A 20,530-nucleotide genomic window follows, 5' to 3' on the forward strand; every position below is an offset into this window, starting at 1 on the left:
TATATGTCTGATCTCTTCACTAATAACATAAGGGCAAGAAATTGTTAAAAGACTCATCAATCCAGCATGTTATTCATTACTATATTACTATTTTATTATTATAATAAGCCACATCTTCTGAGTCATGACAGTTTCGGTTTAATTAAAGATAAAGATGGTCAACACTGTTTGGGAATATTCCGCATTTCTTTTTTAATATTTGTTAATACCATATTTCATGGAAGGAAGCCTGGAAACAAAGTATAGCTGATTTATTAAAATCATATCGTTTAATTAAAGGTTTTTATATTCTTAGCTCTAGCTGACTAGATTCTAAATTACATAATTTGCATTTCGACCACATGATGGCAGTAATGCTGTGATAACTGAAGACCCGTAATAGGCTTTACAGTGCTGTTAGAGTGATGAATCAAGTCATCTAAAGCTGTTCTCCCTTTCTTCCCCTGCTGGGCGACACCTCTTCTGCACGTACCATTCATGATAGTTTCGGTTTTCACAGTTAAAGGTAGGATTTTACAAATTAAGCTTTGGAAAGTAAAGTAAGAAGTAGAACCGTTGAGTACATATCCAACATCAAAAATGAAATAAGAAAATGAGAATAAGAAACACAGATGACAAAGGTCAATGCTAATGCTAATCCTCCTACAGTAGCCAGCCATGCAAACAGACACACACACACGCCCTCCACTTATATTAGAAAGGCGCTGAGCACTTGTTTTTCGACATTGCCATCAATAAACTAGAGTTATGTTGTTTCCAATACAGAACCGTTAATGATTTATAAAATCTGACACACGAGAATAAAATAAATGATTTATATATAAAAATGCTACGAATGCTAGAGGGTCAGAGAAAAGGAAATAAAGCAACATTATCTTACTTAATTTGGCTTAATTTAAAAATGTTGGAGGTAGATTCTGTATTCACACAGTCATGTTAAACACTCAGACATTTGGTTTGGTCAACAGTTTCTAATGCATAATTTGCAATGACAGAAGCTTGAGCAAAAGAACACGACCGTTTCCCATGTCTCCTCGTGAAGTGAACAAACACAGGGTTTAACTGTTTGAGAACAAATAACTTCACAGCATGAAGCGGCTAATACGTGTAATACAGAACAGAAAGAGAAGAAATGCAAGTTGCTTGCAGAAACCTGATTTAGATCTTAGGCCCCCGCCCCCACTGTGGCTCTAACCTCCCTTGACCAGTCCCCTTGTTCCATCTGTATATCAGTGTCTCCATCTTTGACATGGAGACCAACATTCTTCATACTCATATCATCATGACCTGCCTGTCAGCACTGGGAACACAGATATACACACACAAACGCACACATGCACAAACTCTAGACCACTTGTGTCCCTTTATACATGAAAAACATTCACATATGTGTAAGTCTTCAATGACGTGTACACATTCACTCACTCAGACACACATGTGAATGCAGTATGTGGTCACCAGCCATAAACACATAGGAAATGAAATTGGGTCCATATTATTCAAACTGGCAACCCATTAGTTCCCCCGTGTTCTCAATGGCCCTCAGTATTTTGCATGTGTGTTTAAGTGGGTCTGCAGTGGTCCGTGGGGTATAAAGTGAGGGTTCATTTCCGTATGCTGGTTTAACTGGGTACCACTTGCCATTCTCTGTGTGTGTTTATGTGTTCGTGTACTTAGATCTTGAGAGTTAAGACAGTTGTTCTTGCCTCCTCAAAGGGAAAATTGATGGTTAAGTAATTTAGGGGTCCTTGAGGCCTGAAGATGACGTCATACATTTTGTTTGTGTCCCAGGAAAATGTTTGAGATGGAAGACAAAAAAAAAACTCTGCTGGTTCATGCCCACCAAGATGAGTCAGTGACTTTGAGAAGTGTCAAGATAAATCCTGCACTAATGAAAAGCTGTCCCTGATTCTGAGAATCATTTTTCAAACAGCAAATTGCAAACACTCATTAAAAAGACCTCTGCACTGTTTTTTGAGAAATTTCCCAAAATGTTCCGTCTCACAACGTTAAAGACAAATAATCCTGCATCCTGGGTTCATCCTCTGCTTGTAACCCCACCCCTCCGCAAAGCAGATTTTGTGTTTCAGGATTTCAGTATCTTAACGTGAGCAGTTTAGTGATTCTCGCTGTGATTGTACAGGGCTATTCTGGAAACTAAATCAGCCACGATCTGTCTTTCTTTTTATGTGTGCTCATCCATGTGTGTTTGTGTGTGTGTGATCACTGTGTGGGTCAAGCAGGTGCCTCTGTGCCTTAATGAGTTAAAGCAAAGATATTTCCATATATAGTTAGATGCATCAGAACAGGGTGAATGTAACTTTGGCACAAAGTGGCCTCTGTATGAAACATGATATCACTGAGACCACTGCCCGCGCACACACTAACACACACACACACACACGCACGCACACGCGCACACACACACACACACATACACACACTCTCCCTCTAATGCCCTTTATATATACACTGGTATGTTTATATAGAATTTGTCGCACCAGTAAATGAAAAAAAAAAATGGCATTTTTAAGTCGTTCCCATGCCATTCAATACAATGGTAGACACATAAAGGAGCCAGTCGAGCTCAGTGCGTCACAGTGAGCTCATAACAGAAATCAGATAACAAAGATGACATTTTGACCTTAAAGCAATTCCACTAAATTAAAATTATAATTTGTGTTGGTCAAATGCAAACAAAGACATTTTGAAATGTTTCTTTACGTGGTGTGCTATAGTGCAACCAGACCTCGGATCATTTTGTGGTCATCAGCAGAACTTCATACAGCGTTAAAAACAACAGCTACAATGAGCCCATTCCTCCACCACGGCCCAACAGCCCTCTTAAATCCAATCAGGATGCACTAAAGTGGACATAGTCCTGAATATCAGTCCACTTTATTCGTATGATTTCTTTCATCGAGATTCAAGAATGAGTCCCTGGCATATAGTTGAAAAAAGCAGTGAAAAGAATTCCATTGCCCCCCTCCTTTCCCTAACCCTCAAAGGATAAGCAGTGTGGATGATGGATGGATGGATTTATGAAACTTTTAGAAACCTTTTCTTCCTCCTTTTCTCTTGAAGGAGAGCAAAACAATAGAATAGTCCAGAGTTACTAAAAAGGTTCCATTTTTCTTTTGGGGGGTGGTCTGCCAAATGCCCCTAATTCTAACTACATGTAGCCAAACCAAAATATTTAGTTTGCATTCAAATATTTACGTCAACATTAGATTGTTATGGCATGGCAGCATCAGAAGACAATGTGTAATGAGCAAGGGATGACAGGTAAAGTTTCTAAATGTAATATTATTCTCTTTAGCACCGTGACTGTAACTAACCTGTTGATGTAATAATTTGAGAGTCTGAGCTGAAGATATAAACTTCAACTGGATTTGCTGGATGAATAAACACTGTTCATTTTACACTGGACTGTTTAAATGAGAAAAAGGAGAATGTGTATCCCTGTGACTTCATCACTGACTCGTACATTAAACACACTGAAGCAGTTTCAATGAAGCATTAGAATATATAACTGCTAACACACCACTGATTTTACAGCTACGACAGTGATTCAACTCATTGAGCTCTATAATGTATATAGATCCTTTCTGAATAAACAGACATATTTTATTCCTCCGGTCGGCCTCTTGTGTTACTTGTCAGGGAAGTGAAGTCACATTGAAGCTGCCATTTTTCAAAACAAATTGTGAACCACTTCATACAAGCAACTCATTTACAGTTACACAACTGTTTGACTGACTCTTTTAGTCACTTGATGAATCGATTTGAACAACACTCTTGGGGCGTTTTTGTCAGAATGGACTGAGTCTGAACCTAAAATACACAAATATATAAAACAAATACAGGTTTATAGAATAAATAAACTGCCCTAAACACCAGATGATTTGACATTTTTAGATGGTTGGAAAAAACGTATGACGCCATCTGTTGCAGTTTTGTTTATGGGCCATTAGAGTTTTCCGAATGTGACAATGACTGAAAAAGTTCTGTTAATTTTTCTGACTCAATCAAAGTGAGCTGGTGAAATACTATATGAAACTTAACCCCTGAAAACAAAACTTCTAATTTATTTGTTTTTTGTATTTTTCTTTTAAAAAACATGTGTGAAACAAAAGTACCCCCCCCACGCCTGCCTTTCAACAACTTAAACACACACACACACACACACACACACACACACACACACACACACACACACACACACACACACACACACACACACACACACACACACACACACACACACACAAACACATATGCTACCAGGAAGTAAAACAGTGTGACAGGTCTAATGATTAATTAGCCAAATTAACAGTAATTACCTCAGTGATTAGCCTGAGTGAGTTAGAAAGTCTGTTGACTCAATGGAGACAAGGCTCCCACTAACTAACCTTAGTCACTCTCACACACACACACACACACACACACACACACCTCAGTGATGGAAGCCTACCATTCTCCCACAGAAAAGTGTTTCTTATGAAAACAAGAGTTTGAGACATGAAAAAGAATAGTCACAAAGTAAAAAAAGGAGAAAATTGGGTTGGGGCTAGGTGCACATTTGGATTTAGTTCTACGGAATAGAGCAAAGCCACACTTCATTGAATATATTCTGAAAATTGCTCCTTGTTCAAGGTCTCTGTCTACTTTACAGAAGCTTAGAAAATAAACATGTATTCTTTATTATTGTTGTTAATGCTAGAAAGGGACCAGTTGAAAAAAAAATATATTACTGACAGGACAGGGGGCAATCAGACTTTAGCTGAGGCCAGCGCCCCCTGTTCCCTTCCTTGAATCCACCACTAAGTGACTTTCTCCAGCATTTCTTCTGCCAGCTTCCAATCTCCAGATATTGTCAGAGTGAGGCCATGTGAGAAGGAGACTCTCCTGGGGATTCACTGCGAGTGAGTGGGTGGGTTGATTACGTTTCTAAAATGCGACAAAAAACAGACAGAATAAAAATGATAAAAAGGTGCCATACATCTAGAAGACACTGAGAACACCTCTAACCTGAAAGCTATGGATAGTTCTGTGTTGTTGTGAGTCTCCTGAGAAAGTCTCTTAAATTTGCGAACATTCTCCGGAGTTCCGGTCTGAAAAGGGCTAAACTAATTTAATAAGAGTTGTACCGGTGAAGCAGAGTGTAAATGAAATGACTGGTCTAATGCCAGCACCTCCATTTCTCTCTTATGTCAGGAGTTGGCGCGTATCATGAGCAGTAAGCTGGCCGTTAAATATCCGACCGTTATTGAGCTCTCTTAAGAGCTGTGTGGACCCAGTAATAATGTAAATGTCCTGCCAAAAGGAAATGTCTCCTGAGCAAAATCAGCTCATTCAGGCACCTGTGCCAGTGAAGGGGCTGTTGTGTCCCTGAATCACACCTCATTTAACCACCTCTTTATGTCAGAAGCCATGGCTTGAGTGCAGAGTTCAGACCTTACGCCTGAATGACAAAATTCTGTAGCTTGTAGCCTCCAAAATCGACCAATGTGACTGTTCATAATGTGACCCAGACTGTTTTCTAACACATCTATGGTTAAAGTAAGTTTTCACCTTTAACTGCTCCGTTGTTCATTGTTCAAGATGATCACACCTGATTTGACACAGGTCTGCTCTTAATATTTGGGGCTCGAAGCTACAACGTTTGACATGAAAAAAACATGGAGGATGTGAGGTAAGAGCTTTGGCGTTGTAACCCTGGTCACTGCTTGAGTTTTCACTTCAAGCATGAAAACCCTGAAACTCTGGCTGCTGGGGATTGAGTAACTGAGGGAGTCGTTTACTTTCAAAAGACTAAAGGAGCTAACAACTGACTGAAGTCCAGGTACAGAACAGGAACAGAAACAACACAGTGAGTAGCCGTCATCATGTTTTCACTGTCCACTCTCACTAGTTCTGGATGAAAAGTGTTGAACACCATCATGTTAAACAGGATGAATGTGAATAAGCCCAAGAAACAATGCATGCTGCATAAGTCAACAAATAACCTGTTCATATACAGTTCACAGACGCACACGTACACACACGTACACACACAGAGTAGGAAGCTTGTCCTGCTGTTGACAATACCTCAGTCAGACCACCTGGGAGGGAGCATGACTTCCTGCTGGTCAAGGTGGGACCACAGCTTTAGGAAGGAAGTTGCTTAGTAACTACCACCTTTCACACAGCACACACTCTGCAACACAAACGCACACAGACACACTTCACCCGTCTGGCTGGAGAATCAATTTACTCTGATCACGCAAACTGTGCAAAGGTTAATCTGTAATTAAACACACAGCGAGAATAGTCACTCGCTTCACTGGACTCTAGAGACTCTATTGTGTGTGTGTGTGTGTGTGTGTGTGTGTGTGTGTGTGTGCGTGTGTGTTTGTGATATTTTACAGTGTGGGTCATACATTAAAATGGAAGGAAAGATGGAATATAAACAGACTACAGAAGGGAGCTTTTGTGTATTTATTTGTATTTACATATCTAAACCATTTTTACTTTAGAAACTTCAAATTGCATCAATATTTGTTTCTGCGCTGTGGCAACCTGTTTCAAATCAAAATGACATGCCAATAAAGTGTCATTAAACTGAATGAGAGGGAGAAATACCACATTTTTACAACATTCACAATAATTGGTAAGTGCGTAAGAAAACATTTTTGTCTAAGGTAGTTCCAGAAGTGCCTGCTCTATTACAGAGTACAGCTGTTGCAGCTATCACACACACACACACACACACACACACACCAGTTCTTTCAGGCTAGTCATTACCACTGACATAATCAAAGCAGTCTGGCAAAGGATCAAATCCAGCTTCAGCTTGTTCCTCAAACAGGAAAAAAAACAGGAAGTGAGTAATGTGTGACAGTAAACAACCAGTGCTACGTGCGCTATTGACAAAGCAATATTCACTTAACATTTGGCATGTGTACGCGTTGCTGTAATTTTTACTTCCAACTTTAAATAACCAGGTGCTCGGTCCTCCCCTCTCAGTTGTTTATTCCGCTCTGGGTAAAAACAGCACTTCATTGTCTCTGGTTCAATCCGTTTCTAATACCTAAAGGATGACTCTGAGCCACACAGCATGAAAACACATGTTCTCTTCGGCGTTGTAACAAACATCTGCTTTAGGGTCAGACAATGTTCTTTTATTTGTTGAAAAGGATCATGCAAATGCCAGGAAATTACAGGGCTAAACATCCACGGCTGCAGTCCTTGATGACAGGCTCTGTCCTGAAAACACTGTGACAGGGGACGTGAAAACACCAAGTGGATGGTTGGTTTGACTGACGCCAGTGGTGAATTGTGGCTGTATAAAATCATGGCCATGATCGGGCATGCAGGGAAGAGGGAATCCTCTCAGTCTGAACCTTCAACAATCCACAATCATCTGTAATGACACTCTTTACAATAAGATTCATTGCTAGATTATTTCTCTATTGAACCCCTTGAAAACCTGTAAATTCTGCCATTCCCTCTTGGCAATCGGCCCAGCTCCTATTGGAGAGAGTGCTGCATGTGCAGATAGAACATTTGTGTGTGCAGGTATTATCAGACAGTTAATGCTGATTACTGAAATGCGGGATCTACAATTTGTTTTGTGATGTCGATGCCACCGAGGTATCCCCACAACAGCCAGAGACAAACCATTCCGGGTACACCGTTTTTTTTTCTTCACCCAGTGCAAACATCAACTCAACAAAAACTCATCTGAAAGGGTCCAGCTATTTCTGCTGGACGGCCGCTCAGTCTCTTCCTCTGTGTCTCTCCTGTCTCTACTCCCATGTGTGTAACTCACTCCGTGTGGGCCTCTCCATGTCTCCCACTGGCAAGAGGAGGACAGTGCTCTTTGCCTTGGTCTCTCTCTCCCTCTCTCTCTCTCTCACCCTTAAAACACACTGACTATCAGCAGCAACAGGGGGAAAAACTTCCTGGATCAGTGGCTGTTAATACTAGATTCGCGTGACAAAACACGTACAAATAAAGGCTCGGTGGAGGATGATGAGATTAGTTTGTTGGAAATCAAGCTTTCTCCTTAGAGATAACAGTTCAACAAAATCAAAGGTTAAGCATTTGTCTTTGTGGATGTGAGAACATTGAAGATGTCTTCACCATGCGTTCGCCATGAGTATGTTGTATCTTGATGGAAACAAACTATTATTAAGCAAGAGTCATTTTCGGCGATTGAGCTGTTTTCCAGCCGAATGCAAAGTGTTTATATCTGTGAATAGTTAATAACATCTCATAATACATCAATTCAACTGGGAGTCCGAAATTTTGAGCAGTTGTTGACAGACTAATATTATTACATAGAGGCTGATATCAATATATTTTCCTCTCCCATTTTCCACACTGCTGTCACTTGAGATAAAGTTAACAGTTTGATTTTCAACCTGCAGTACATTATTCATTTGTAGAAAATATTGATGTCGTCATTGATGTGGTATTTCCGTCCAACTTGGTGTTTTAATGTTGACTCCAGTCTGTTTCCCTGTCATGAACCTTGGATCTAAAAAGCGGCCTCGTCATCTTTTGTTTTTAGCAGGACTCACTTGAAAACAAAACAACGGATGAGTCATCTCTTCCTCATTGTTACGCGATGAACTTGGAGTGTTCGAGGTACATAAAATCTTTTCACGCTATTCTAATTAGGCCGCATTTCCAGTTGCTGTGGGGGATCCCTGTGTGGTTCTGGTGGAAGAAGCACATCCAGGGCCTCAACGTGGAGGAGAGAAGGTCTCTGTGGTTTTGTGGAACATCGGGGGGTCAGTGAATGATAAATGATAGTGGTCTGAATACTGAAAGATAAATAATGAAAAGTCTGGTTCAAAGTGGGTCACGTAATGTTTGAGTGTGTGTGTGTACTGCGTCCTGTGAGATTGGGGTGTAATGACATTATCTATCTAGTGAGTAATGACTTTTATTACCAGGACTGGAATAGATATCTTAACATCCTCGGTTCAGACACGTAACAGGTTATGACTCTTAAAACTGAGTATTCTTTATTTCCTCTTTCCCCAGCGGCTGCGTGGGACTCAACATGAGAGATTAATGACCAAACGTTCCTTCTTTGCCCACGAGGCCTCCCTCACGCTCCACTTTCTTCATTTCCCTCGAACAGCTTCCACTCCCTGCGTCAATCACAGTAAACCGCGTACTGTGAACCCTTGCTCTTCCTCTCTCTTTCCTCTTCTTCCACTCTTTTACCTCCTCAGGTCTTGGTCTACCACTTTGTCCTTTGCCATTCTCATTTTCGTCAATGTCTCGGTATCGGCCATTTTTTGCCCCATCGTTGTTTCCCAATGGAGATTCAAAATATGCAGTGCTATTACATGATTGGGGCCACATTTTGTTTACACCCACTCAGTGAGATAATGTCTGAATTTCCACTCAAATATTTTCGGTCAACCACTCCATTATCACCATAAATAACAAAACATAAATTTTGAGTGGCTTGCACAATGAGATGATATATATATTTTCTCTCCTTTTCAAAAATCTTGTTTCAATTTGGCCATTCTCTACTTTTGTTTTTTGTTTATTTCCGTTGACAAAATTATCGTTACTGTAAGTGTAACAATATGTTCAGACCATACACCACGGCCAGCAAAAAATCTCATCCGTGTTACATAAAAAAGTCTGTTTGAACAACCTCTTCAACATTTAGAACATTTACGTCAGCCTATAGTTTCCAAGTTTGTCATATATCTTATAAATGGTTGTTTTATCAAAATGAAAAAAGACGCTGAATTTTTTTTTTTTAATTCAAACAAATCCTTTCACACATATCCTTGGAAAGCCGCTGTGCCAAGCAGTACAAACATATCTAACCACCACCAATTCTCAATATGTGTGAAGGCAGCAACAATAGCAGTGAAAACATGACTCACAATGAAAACCGGATGAAATAATGTTATTTCTTTAAAATTATGTGGTTTTCAGACTTGTTTTCCTGACTTCAAGACGCCAAGGCAAGCAGTTTCAACCGTTTGTTGCTGAAGTTTTCCTTCTGAGGAATTGTTCTACGGACATGTCCGTGCTCTAAAGAGAAATATCACTTTTACATTTCTCCATCCCAGCCAGTCTCCTCTCTGAAGATTAATCATCATCAGTCAAAGTGGAGCCTCCACAACTACAGCCGTCTCCCTGTGGATCACTTAGGCATGCCTGTCATTGTACTCACACACACACACACACACACACACACACACACACACACACACACACACACACACACACATACAAACTCTAAGCTCTACTTCACCAACTTGCATAAAAAAAAAAAAGCAGTGGTTGGTAAGAAATATCAGGTCAGAATCAGAATCAGAATTCTTTTATTTGCCAGGTATGTTTGCACATATAGGAAATTGACTTGGTGTCGTTGGTGCACTGAACATAAAAACAACAATATAAGAAAAACAACAATATATAAGAAATAGAATAAAATAAAATAAAATAGAATAAAGTAAAGTAGAATAAAGTATATACATATATACAGTAACAGAGTAAAAGAGTTATGGGCACGTGCTGTGCGAAGGTGCAGAGATTGGTGATAGTGCCATTAATATATAAGTTATAAATTATAAATTATGTGCGGGGGGGGGGGGGCTGGTGGGGTAGAGTCAGTGTGATGCAGAGTCAGTGTGGTGCAGGGGGCTTGTTTGTGAGCCCCACTGCCACGGGGAAAAAACTGTTCAGATGGCGAGACGTTTTGGTCCTGATAGCCCGGAACCTTTTTCCGGAGGGAAGTCTCTGGAACAGGTGGTGACCGGGATGTGAAGGATCAGCAATGATCTTGCCTGCTCTCTTACTGGTCCTGGAGTGGAACAGGTGTAGGAGAGCCGGCAGGTCACAGCCGATGACCTTCTCAGCTGACCTTATGATCCGCTGCAGTCTGCCCTTGTCCTTGGCAGTGGAGGCAGCGAACCAGACGGTAATGGATGAGGTGAGGATGGACTCAATGATCACTTTCCGCGGCATGTTGAATTTCCTCAGTTGCCGCAGGAAGAACATCCTCTGCTGGGCCTTCTTGATGATGGAGGTGATGTTCTCCGCCCACCTCAAGTCCTGTGCAATGATGGTCCCCAGGAATCTGAAGGACTCCACTGTTTTAACTGGGGAGTCGCAACAATTATTTTAGCAATGGCCTCTTAAATTGTCTACCATGTCCTATCATCATGGTGAATTCAATGCTGTGTTTCAAGGTGCAATTTAGGTTTGGCTCCATTACATAGTCAACATCAATACAACAACGGTTCACTGACCACTTTAGAAGAAAAGCTGCAAGTCTATACATTACATATTTATCACATAGTCAGTTTATAAAGATGGACTACACGACTGCTCCCAAAAGTGAAACCAAAGCATCTCGATTGCTACCTGGTGGCTGGCTGCAGTATAGGTCATACAAATTGCCTCCTCCATATTAGTAATGGGACGTGGGCCAAACTATAAACCCACCTCAAATACATTTTTGCAAAAAGATTTCATGTCAGGTATTTGCTATCACAATGATGTATGTTCAAGTGTTAATTTTTCCAGTATCTTGGATATATTTTGGCATCACTTTATATATACAGTCCATCTTTATTTAGAGTCAATGTTATAGCATAACACTGAAAATTGTAAATATTGTTTTGCTGTTTCTATCACTTCTTCTTCTAAAGTTAGAAGAACACACAACATTTTGCAGAAGTAAGTCAGCCCCACTGTTTAACCCACAGATATAAAGGATTATGGATTAAAACATGCTTAAATTGCCTCTTTTTTTTTTACTGAAGAAGCAAATAGTTGAGGCTCTGTCATCTAACAACCTGCAACTGAGCTGAAGAAAGCCAAAGAGCAATTATTCAACATATGTAGTGGAAATTACAGCAGTATAGGAGAGGGCAGGGTCTGCAGTCAGTCAGTGTGAGGCTGATACTTTACAGAGCAAAGACATAAAAAGAGAACCTCATGTCTCCAATCAGGATCAATGAGTTCAGCAGACTTCTCCAGTGGGTACGATAACCAGAACAAAACAGAAACTGAACAAGAGGGAAATTGTTTCTAGTCGGACATAAAGTTAACAGGGTGACTCGGAGAACGGCCTCTGAACAATAACACTCCTGGGAGGTGCTGTAATGAAACCGAAATCTGAGGTTAGAAATCTGCTTTATCCAACAACGTTGAATGTTAAGAGGTTCTGAATGACATCTACACGAAGTCCCAGCAGACACAGGAATGCAACAAAATGTTTGGCCTGTGGCAAATGACACAGAGGATGTGGACGACAACAATCGTGTTTTGTGTGTGCATGCGAGTGAGTTGCTATAGAATCAGCAGCGTTTTAAAAACACTTTAAAAACCCTTTTTTACCCTGCTCTTATCAGACCATGTCACTGGAAAAATTCCCACAGTGCATCAACTGCTAAACCATGAATATGGCGTCATTACAGTAATTTAGGTCCCTTCATTACAGGCCATTATATCTATTAAATTAATGCGTGTAGACTTATTTAGTTCCCTTTAACCTTTGAATGAGACTTATTCTGTGATCTGATTGGCGGTGTTTATATCAGATTGTCTAATGACTGTAAACTGGTCAAGTGTGTTTCCATATGGTTTCTCACAGTTTGGACAGCAAGGATTCTCCATCCTACGAAACCTGTTCACTTCTTATCTGGCGAAATCACCATGGTAACATATGCTGAACAGCTAACCTGCTCCGTTGCATGTTAAATTGTAGATAAGAAATAATCCCTTAAAAAGGAAATGATCAATCAATTTCTGACATTACTGTTATGGATTCTCAGAGGGTCTCCAGGGAGGACAAGGGTCTTCAGAGACCGACAAAATGCTATTACCTACTCTGAAGAGTATCTTAATAAAAGATGTAGATCCTCATCAGAGGGAATGATAAACCCTTGTCAGCTACTGGAGCTGAATTTAACAAACCTGACTCGCAGGAGCAATGTGCTCACAGACTGTGTGTATCGCCCTACGCTCAGTTCTTAAGTAGGAAAGCCTTGGTTGACTTAAAGACCTGATACCCAGCTTCGTGCGACTGTTAGGTTAACTCAAGATGGATTAGAGAAAGTTATCTGGGGTATGGGGCGCTTTGTAGTACAGGCCTCAGGTCCACAGAGAAGCATGGATGACAATCAGGCAATAAAGTAGGTACCAGCTCTAGAAGGAGCTTTTTTTACACAAAAAAATAAACCAAAAACAAACAATCAAAGCACCAGGAACAGATACATGCACATATAAAACACCCAACCGACAGACACTATTTAAATTCAAAGTAAAACAAGAGTCACTCTGAGAGGAAGATATAACTAGAAAAACTTCTTATGGAAACAATAAGATTAAATAAAAAATAAGTAAAGTATAAAAATGGAACATTTAAAAGTAAAGATTCACTGAGTCTTTGAAACATGTGAGAAAAATAACTGCAAATAAAAGCAGTGCGGGGTGAATGTTTGTTTTCTCAGAAACTACTGGAGACTGGAAAAAAGATAAAACTTCCCAAAAGACCAGTAGGCCTATAAGCTGAGGTCTGCAGCTGCCTAATGATGTGTGACGAACACACACACACACACACACACACCCACACACACACACACACACACACACACACACACACACACACACACACACACAAAGAAAGCACATCAATTATTAAAATAAAATCCACAGGTGGTTTTGCACACTCCACTGAGGTGACTGGGATAAATGAACAGATGCAGATGTCTGAATAACAGCTGCTGTTTTTTTCTGGTCCAGGTCACTTCACTTTATAGGACTTCAGTTAACAGCCAGTGCCACTGATTTATGTACTTTTTCTTCTCCACCACAGAGCTGCTGTTAATGGAGGAAATGATACAGGTGTATGCATCACTTCAAGTGCATGGACAGTGAGAGATCAAACGAGCTGACAACATGCAGCAACACATGATCGGTTGAGGAATCACCAGCAGTAATGCTACTGTTAGGAGCATGAGAAGTTGGGAGATGTGATAAAGAATCAAAAACTATGCAATGAAAGGTTTTACATTCAGAAAGGGTCACGTACATGAGCATCCAAAATGGCAAAGTCAGTTCATTCCAATGCATTTGCTCTGATCAGTGGATTTGCTCACGTTAAGCAGAAGCAAGTGAACACACATTTTTACACTGAGAACTATGCGAACTAGAACTTTCTAACGAGGCTTGATCCAAACTAACAAAAGTGTTTATACAGTGTATGTGAATCTGACATCCCTTCACATTCTGGAGTTTTTACACAGGGCAAAGTGTGGGAACATTTGTGCGTTTTTGTGGGTCTTTTTACACGTACTTCTTCACATCCGGGTGTGCAAACCAAATACGTTAATTCTATATTTGTGCGTGTTTATGAGGTTACAGTAATAGTCAGGGTGTGAAGTCGCATTGCAGGTTTGTTTTTTATGAGATGGTCTGTTTAAGCGACAAGCAGCCATTGTTACTGCAGATTTTCACAGATGTTACAACCCAATTATCCTCCAATCACACGCATGACCAGACCCAGTAACTGGGCACCTAATGGGCCACAATTGGGTCTGTAAATCTGCAATCACACACCCCCACATCTTCCTGCTAGTTTGAACACAAAATCTCACAAATACCAGCAAGAGGTTTTGTGTTAAACTTACATGATCTCAATTCATTTTCTAACCCAAATGTGTTTTAAAGAATATTTTGACATGTAGAAAGATGTCACACACACACACACACATACGCACACACACACACACACACACACACACACACACACACACACACACACACACACACACACACACACACACACACCTGTAAGTCTATTATACATTGACTTACATAGATTTCCTGGAGACCACAGTTACTACTTGTCTAACCATAGGCTTTAAAATAATACTTAACTTATACCTAAACTAACCTTAAAAATGTTGTTTCTTTCAAATGTAATGATTTAGGTTATGGGGACACGCTGTTTGTCACCATTATGAAGACAAGTCCCCATTATGTGTCCCCATGAGTAATACTTGGACCACAAACACACATTTCAGTCTTAGTAAGTACACGTATTATACATACCATAGCCTCTGACCCTAACATACACTTCCTTCCAACCCTACAACTAAAAGCAAGTCCTACTCCTCAAACAGCTCAAAGAAGGTCAGAAAGTGAGGACCGGACAAAATGGTCCTCATAGAGATATAAACACAAGCACACACACACACACACACACACACACACACACACACACACACACACACACACACACACACACACACACACACACATACACACACACTAAATTAAAGTAGACATGGGAAATGGAGCCGGTCTTTTCCTTCCTGACATTAAATACCAAACAGCCTTGTTGCAGGTGTGCAGTCTGCACATTGTTGATTCAGTATTAAATAGAGCATGTCTTTCAGTGGGGTAAAAGCTATAGTTTATGAAAGTGGCTCATTTCAGGCCGCTGTTGTTTGGTCTGTGTTTACCTCACTGGCGCCATTAGTCTTATGCAGTAGACCCCCCCCCCATCTGTAAATGAATCTTATCTTTAACACATTCAGTCACGGACCATCTTTATGTTAGAAAATCAACTTTAATGTTGTTAAACAGCATACAGCAACAACTACAAAGCATGCATGGTAGAAAGACACTTAAATAAAACATAAATACACACTTAAATTAGGCTCTTTGTGTCGGAGACCCCACAGCCAGCACACATTTCTTACAGTACAATAAAGGGACATTACACCAAGATAATGTTCATTTCTGATCCAACCATCCTTACATCTTTTAGCCTAATTTCTATATTGTATCTGGTGCTTTTCAGTAAAAAATATCTGTACAGAAACCATGCTTGTTGAACCCTGTCAAGTGGAAAATAATAACTGTAGTTTGTTATTTGGACTGCTGCAATAGTCGTGAAAGAATATTTAAAAAGTTCCAATGCTTTTATTGCAGTCTCTTCTTAAGGGTCTGGACCCACATAAGCAAATATTTCAGACGTGAGAGTGAGGAAGCGATTAAAGCCTTTTCTTCCTGTGACGAGGCAAATCGCTTGGAGTTATGCTTCGATGAACTTTGATCAGCGTTATTTGCTTTGCAGTGAGTATATGTGATGCGGCTCTTATTCTACCACTGGCTGAACCTCCTTACTGCTTCCTGCAGAGCAGCCGTCGATGTCAGAGAATGTGCACATATTAATGAATTAGCTCAGCACAATCAGGAGGATCAGCTGATCAGTGAAATCGTCTGCTGTGGTTTAGCAGGACTGAAACACTTCCCCAGTTTTACAGAAAGTACGACAATGTCCATGAGTTTTTGAATTCCTGACAAACAACACATCTATCAGCTGTCCTTATACATTATACACTGTAAAATACTGCAGTTCAACATTAAGGCAAGACAAGCGCTTTAAATCCAAACAACTTTAAACAAGAGTATTGAGAAACTGAACTGAACACAACTAGCTACAGAGGTAAATATATATCAAACATCAGATGCAATACCACAACACAATTTGTACAAATGTACTGAAATGCTTTTGATATTTAGTTAGTGATGGCTCTTTTTTTTTCCTGCTACTACTTATTGAAATGTGTGATTGACTTCTTCAGCAAAAAGAGTGTCAGCATTTATTTTGGTGGTTCCATCTCACAATGATTGTTGTTAAAGATACAGTAAAATCATTTCTAATGACAAAGGAATTTCAGGACCTAGAAACGCAGAAGCTCAAACAAATCTGGTACCACCACCACAACATACTAATAAAAGGTACGATTTTGTTATTATCTTTATAGACCAGAGCAGATTCCACAAAATTGTGATAAAATTAAACCATAATAAATGTTACAGAGAAACTGAACTTTTAGTAAGGATTTTGAAGAATGGGTCTCTTTTACCTTCTCACTTCATATTGATGAAATAGGGGATATTTAATTACGATTATTTTGAAATGTAAAAACAGTATTCACAAGTTTCTCATAGTACCTGTATTTTAATCTCTCACTCCTTTCTTTGTCTCATCACCGTTCCTCCTCTCGGCTCATTTGTACTCCTGAGAGGCCATTCGCACGCCACAAATGTCACAAGAAGTCAACAAGTTCATAGGTGCAGTGTTGCTTCCTGGCTAGTTTTAAGCATATATAGGGCTCACAGAAAAGATATACCGTCCTCCATTAAAATGAGTTCACACGAGGTAACACATGGCAGCTATGTTGGTCATCCTCCATTCTTTGGCTCCTACTGTACATGACTTGTTTCTGATTGTGTATGTAGCTGTTTTTAAATATATTTCAAACAACACATATAACTTTAGAACAGTTTATAATTGTTTATTTATTATTGTTTTTTTTGTTCTTCCCCCCTTTAATAATTATTTTTATTATTTATTCTTCTTTTTTGGAGTGAAGGCTGGGGTTATATATGTTTTTAGTTTGTTGTCATATTAGGGGCCGGGGCCCACTACTTTTCCTGCCTTGTGACATTGCTGTGAGTGCTATGGTGCTTCCCCTGACTAACCCTAACCCTAACCCTAAAAATAACAAAAAAAGAACAGTTTATAATTGGAAACTGATGATTTTATAACTTGCACTAACAATAGTCATTTCTCCCCTTATTCTAAACCAGTTTCTTTGCTTTTTCTTTATCCTTATTGTTCAGTCAGATCATATCAGTAAACGCTCTCTGTTCTGCTCCACCTGAACGTGTGGACAGGGAGACCTTATGTTTAATGTGTAACCTTGAAAAGTTACATTTTCACAATAAAAACTGATGACGATAGCGAGGTGGATTATCATGTGTTCTAATCATGGACCCTACTTGAAACCAGTGTTTCCAAAGCAGTAAGAAAAGAAGCATTAGTCATTAATCATTTGACCCTTCCTGTTCCCTCCACTGTCGCTGGAAAGCTACAGCAGACAGAGCGACTGTGGGAAAGGGAGTTCAGCTGCTGATTAACATGTGAGGTGAGGTTAGTTAAGTTTAGCTTGTTGACTCATCAGTTTGTGTATCACCCAAATTATCATTACACTTAACAATGAAATGTTACTGAAGAAGTTGAAACATTATTCAACAGATCCAACCAAGGTTTCCCAAGAAAGTGAATATTGAGCATTGAGTGTGAGCTTTAGGTACATTCCAAGAGGGCGTATGGTATGAAAACCAAAAGCATGAAAACAAGCCTCTGTGAAATATGCCTCTACGGGTCAGTGAGGAGGGATTTTGATCCCTAGATGGTGTTTAATGGAAGTCACTGCAGTGAAAATAAAGCAATGTGCCTTTAATCTGTTGAACTATCAACAGTCGTCTCATGGTAGCTTCCAGTCTGAGTTAGATGAGTTTATGTATTCAGTGTTATGGGTTAGTGGGATGTCAGTTTATGTAAGAGAGAAGAGAGAGAGTGAGTGTGTGTACGTGTGTTACAGAGTGTGTTAAATATGTGTGCTTCATTAGCTTCATTCGCCTTTAACAAATATACATCAAAGGCAGATGTGTCTTAGAATGAAATCACGCATAAGCATGAATTGTATAACTATGTCAAGAGCAGAACAAACGAGGAGATATGGTCTGTCAAAGACAAAAGAGATTAATACAGTGGGTGAAATGTCACCAATCTGGTTGTGAGGGGAAAAAGAGGTAAATAATTGTGTGTGTCCAAACTGCATTTGACAAATTTGCTGGTCTGTATTCCCGAAGATACAAAGGAACAGTATGTAGATGTACCTTTCCTCTCCCTCCAAGCACCAGTTTTCAATTTAACTGGACCTTTACATTAAAAAAACTGCCTCGTGCAGCTTGAAGTCTCAGGAGACAATTAACACAATATTATGAGCCAACACACGGTTCATCAAAGAGTCAGCAAGGCTGCAAAAGCAGACATTAAACAGGCTCTGCTCTTGGTAAAGTCAATCCACAGGCATGCATACATTTTTAAATCTGAGGTTTGTTAAGTGTTGAGGGGTTTTCTCAGTGAAGATTGACTGATATGAATCAAACAGTTCATGTAATTTCAAACGTATACATGGGCAAAGTAGTGAGGGGAGGAGGGGGTCCTTGGTGATTAGGATTTTCAAATGTCATCCTCAGAGTCTATGTGAACGATTGTCTCTAATTTCCTCTTTATCTGTGTCACCATCTTCTCCGTCTCAGTTTGTGCTGACTTTTCAGACAACCGAACACTTGTCTTTTTTGGGCTACAGTCAAATCCAAGCTCAAGCATCAGACCTACACATTAACTGATTTCATGAAATCTATTCTGATTGATGAAGGTTTGATGACCAGCAAAAGCAGAAAAAATGGTTCTGATCTCCCATATTCAAAAAAATTCTAGTGCCAAAGCTTCAACTATGACGATGGTCTTGATACCCTTGTTCCCCCTTTTTTCTTGTCCTACACTATAAACTTTCTCTGTTTTTAGTCTTTCATTTTCTTTTTCTTTTGCCCTCCCATATTGTCATCATTACTCGTCCCATGCGCTCAGATCCCGCGGCGTCCGGTTCCGTTCTCCGGAGCTCTTGCTACGAGCCTTCCTAGCACTCTCCTGGGCCTGCCGGTACTTCTCCAGCATGCTCTTGTGTTTCCTCCTCAGCTTGTCGTTGCACCACATCCTCTCGCAGTACTCCTCCACATGTGGCAGGTTTGACGGCCCAATCAGTTGCATGATATCTTTGAACCATGTACGCGATTGACCAATTTGGCTTGATGAGCCAGCCCTGGTGTATGAGCTGCACGGCATCCATGCTCTGTAGCCACCTGTAGATCTGTCTTTCAACGAGTCAGAGAGGCCGGCGTTGTAACGAGTCATGAGCTCGTCCACGGCCTCCCCCTGGAGGACTTGGAGGGTGAAGCGGGCCAGGCTCTGTGTGAAGCCGTGCTCCCGGGAGCGACAGATGTACACACCTTCATCTTGGCGAAAGAGACGACGGAACAGGAGACCCTGCTCTGTAGACATCACACGGTCGTCTAGCTTCACCTGAGGAAGCCACAGAGGGAGCTTTTACTTAACTTAACTATTGTCTCACATTAGGCTGTAATTGTCTATCATATTTTATACATGAAAACAGCAGCAAATGTTAAATTGACTAAACAAAGTTACAATCCAAGTGTAATATTTAAAAGTTTAACTTAGTTGATTCACTTACACATTGTGAATGTCACAAAATCCATGTGCAGTTATCAATCTGAGACTCAGAGAATCAACATAAATCTGTTGAGAACCTTGGTGATATCTACACCCCAACGAGGAAATCTGTTTCAAAGTTATTTAGATTTATTCTTGTTACCATCTTGATACAAAATCAGAATCAGCTGAGCCTGCTCAGCAGTTGCCAATGAGCATGATTGGCTGCTAACTGTTTAATATTCCCAGGCAGTGCTCCTGTGTGAAGGCATCTGCAATCGTTATGTTTCTCCACTCATTTACTCATACTTGTCTGAAGATGTTCTAAAGCCTTTTGATCATATGAGGAATTATTTTTAGCAGTCAAGGGAATCACATGAATGGAGTAACAAATAA

General features: G+C 40.1%; 1 protein-coding gene across 1 annotated transcript in view; it reads right to left on the minus strand.

Moving 5' to 3' along the window:
* Positions 1-15,590: 15,590 nt before the first annotated feature.
* sema3bl (sema domain, immunoglobulin domain (Ig), short basic domain, secreted, (semaphorin) 3bl) overlaps positions 15,591-20,530 on the minus strand; it is a 66,221-nt gene continuing 61,281 nt past the window's right edge. Inside the window, exon 16 of the mRNA XM_061075276.1 lies at positions 15,591-19,987. Within this exon, the coding sequence (XP_060931259.1) occupies positions 19,475-19,987 (513 nt within the window). The 3' untranslated portion in view covers positions 15,591-19,474. The remainder of the gene's footprint in view (positions 19,988-20,530) is intronic.

This window comes from Limanda limanda, chromosome 7, assembly GCF_963576545.1.
Source record: "Limanda limanda chromosome 7, fLimLim1.1, whole genome shotgun sequence".
Classification (NCBI taxonomy): domain Eukaryota; kingdom Metazoa; phylum Chordata; class Actinopteri; order Pleuronectiformes; family Pleuronectidae; genus Limanda; species Limanda limanda.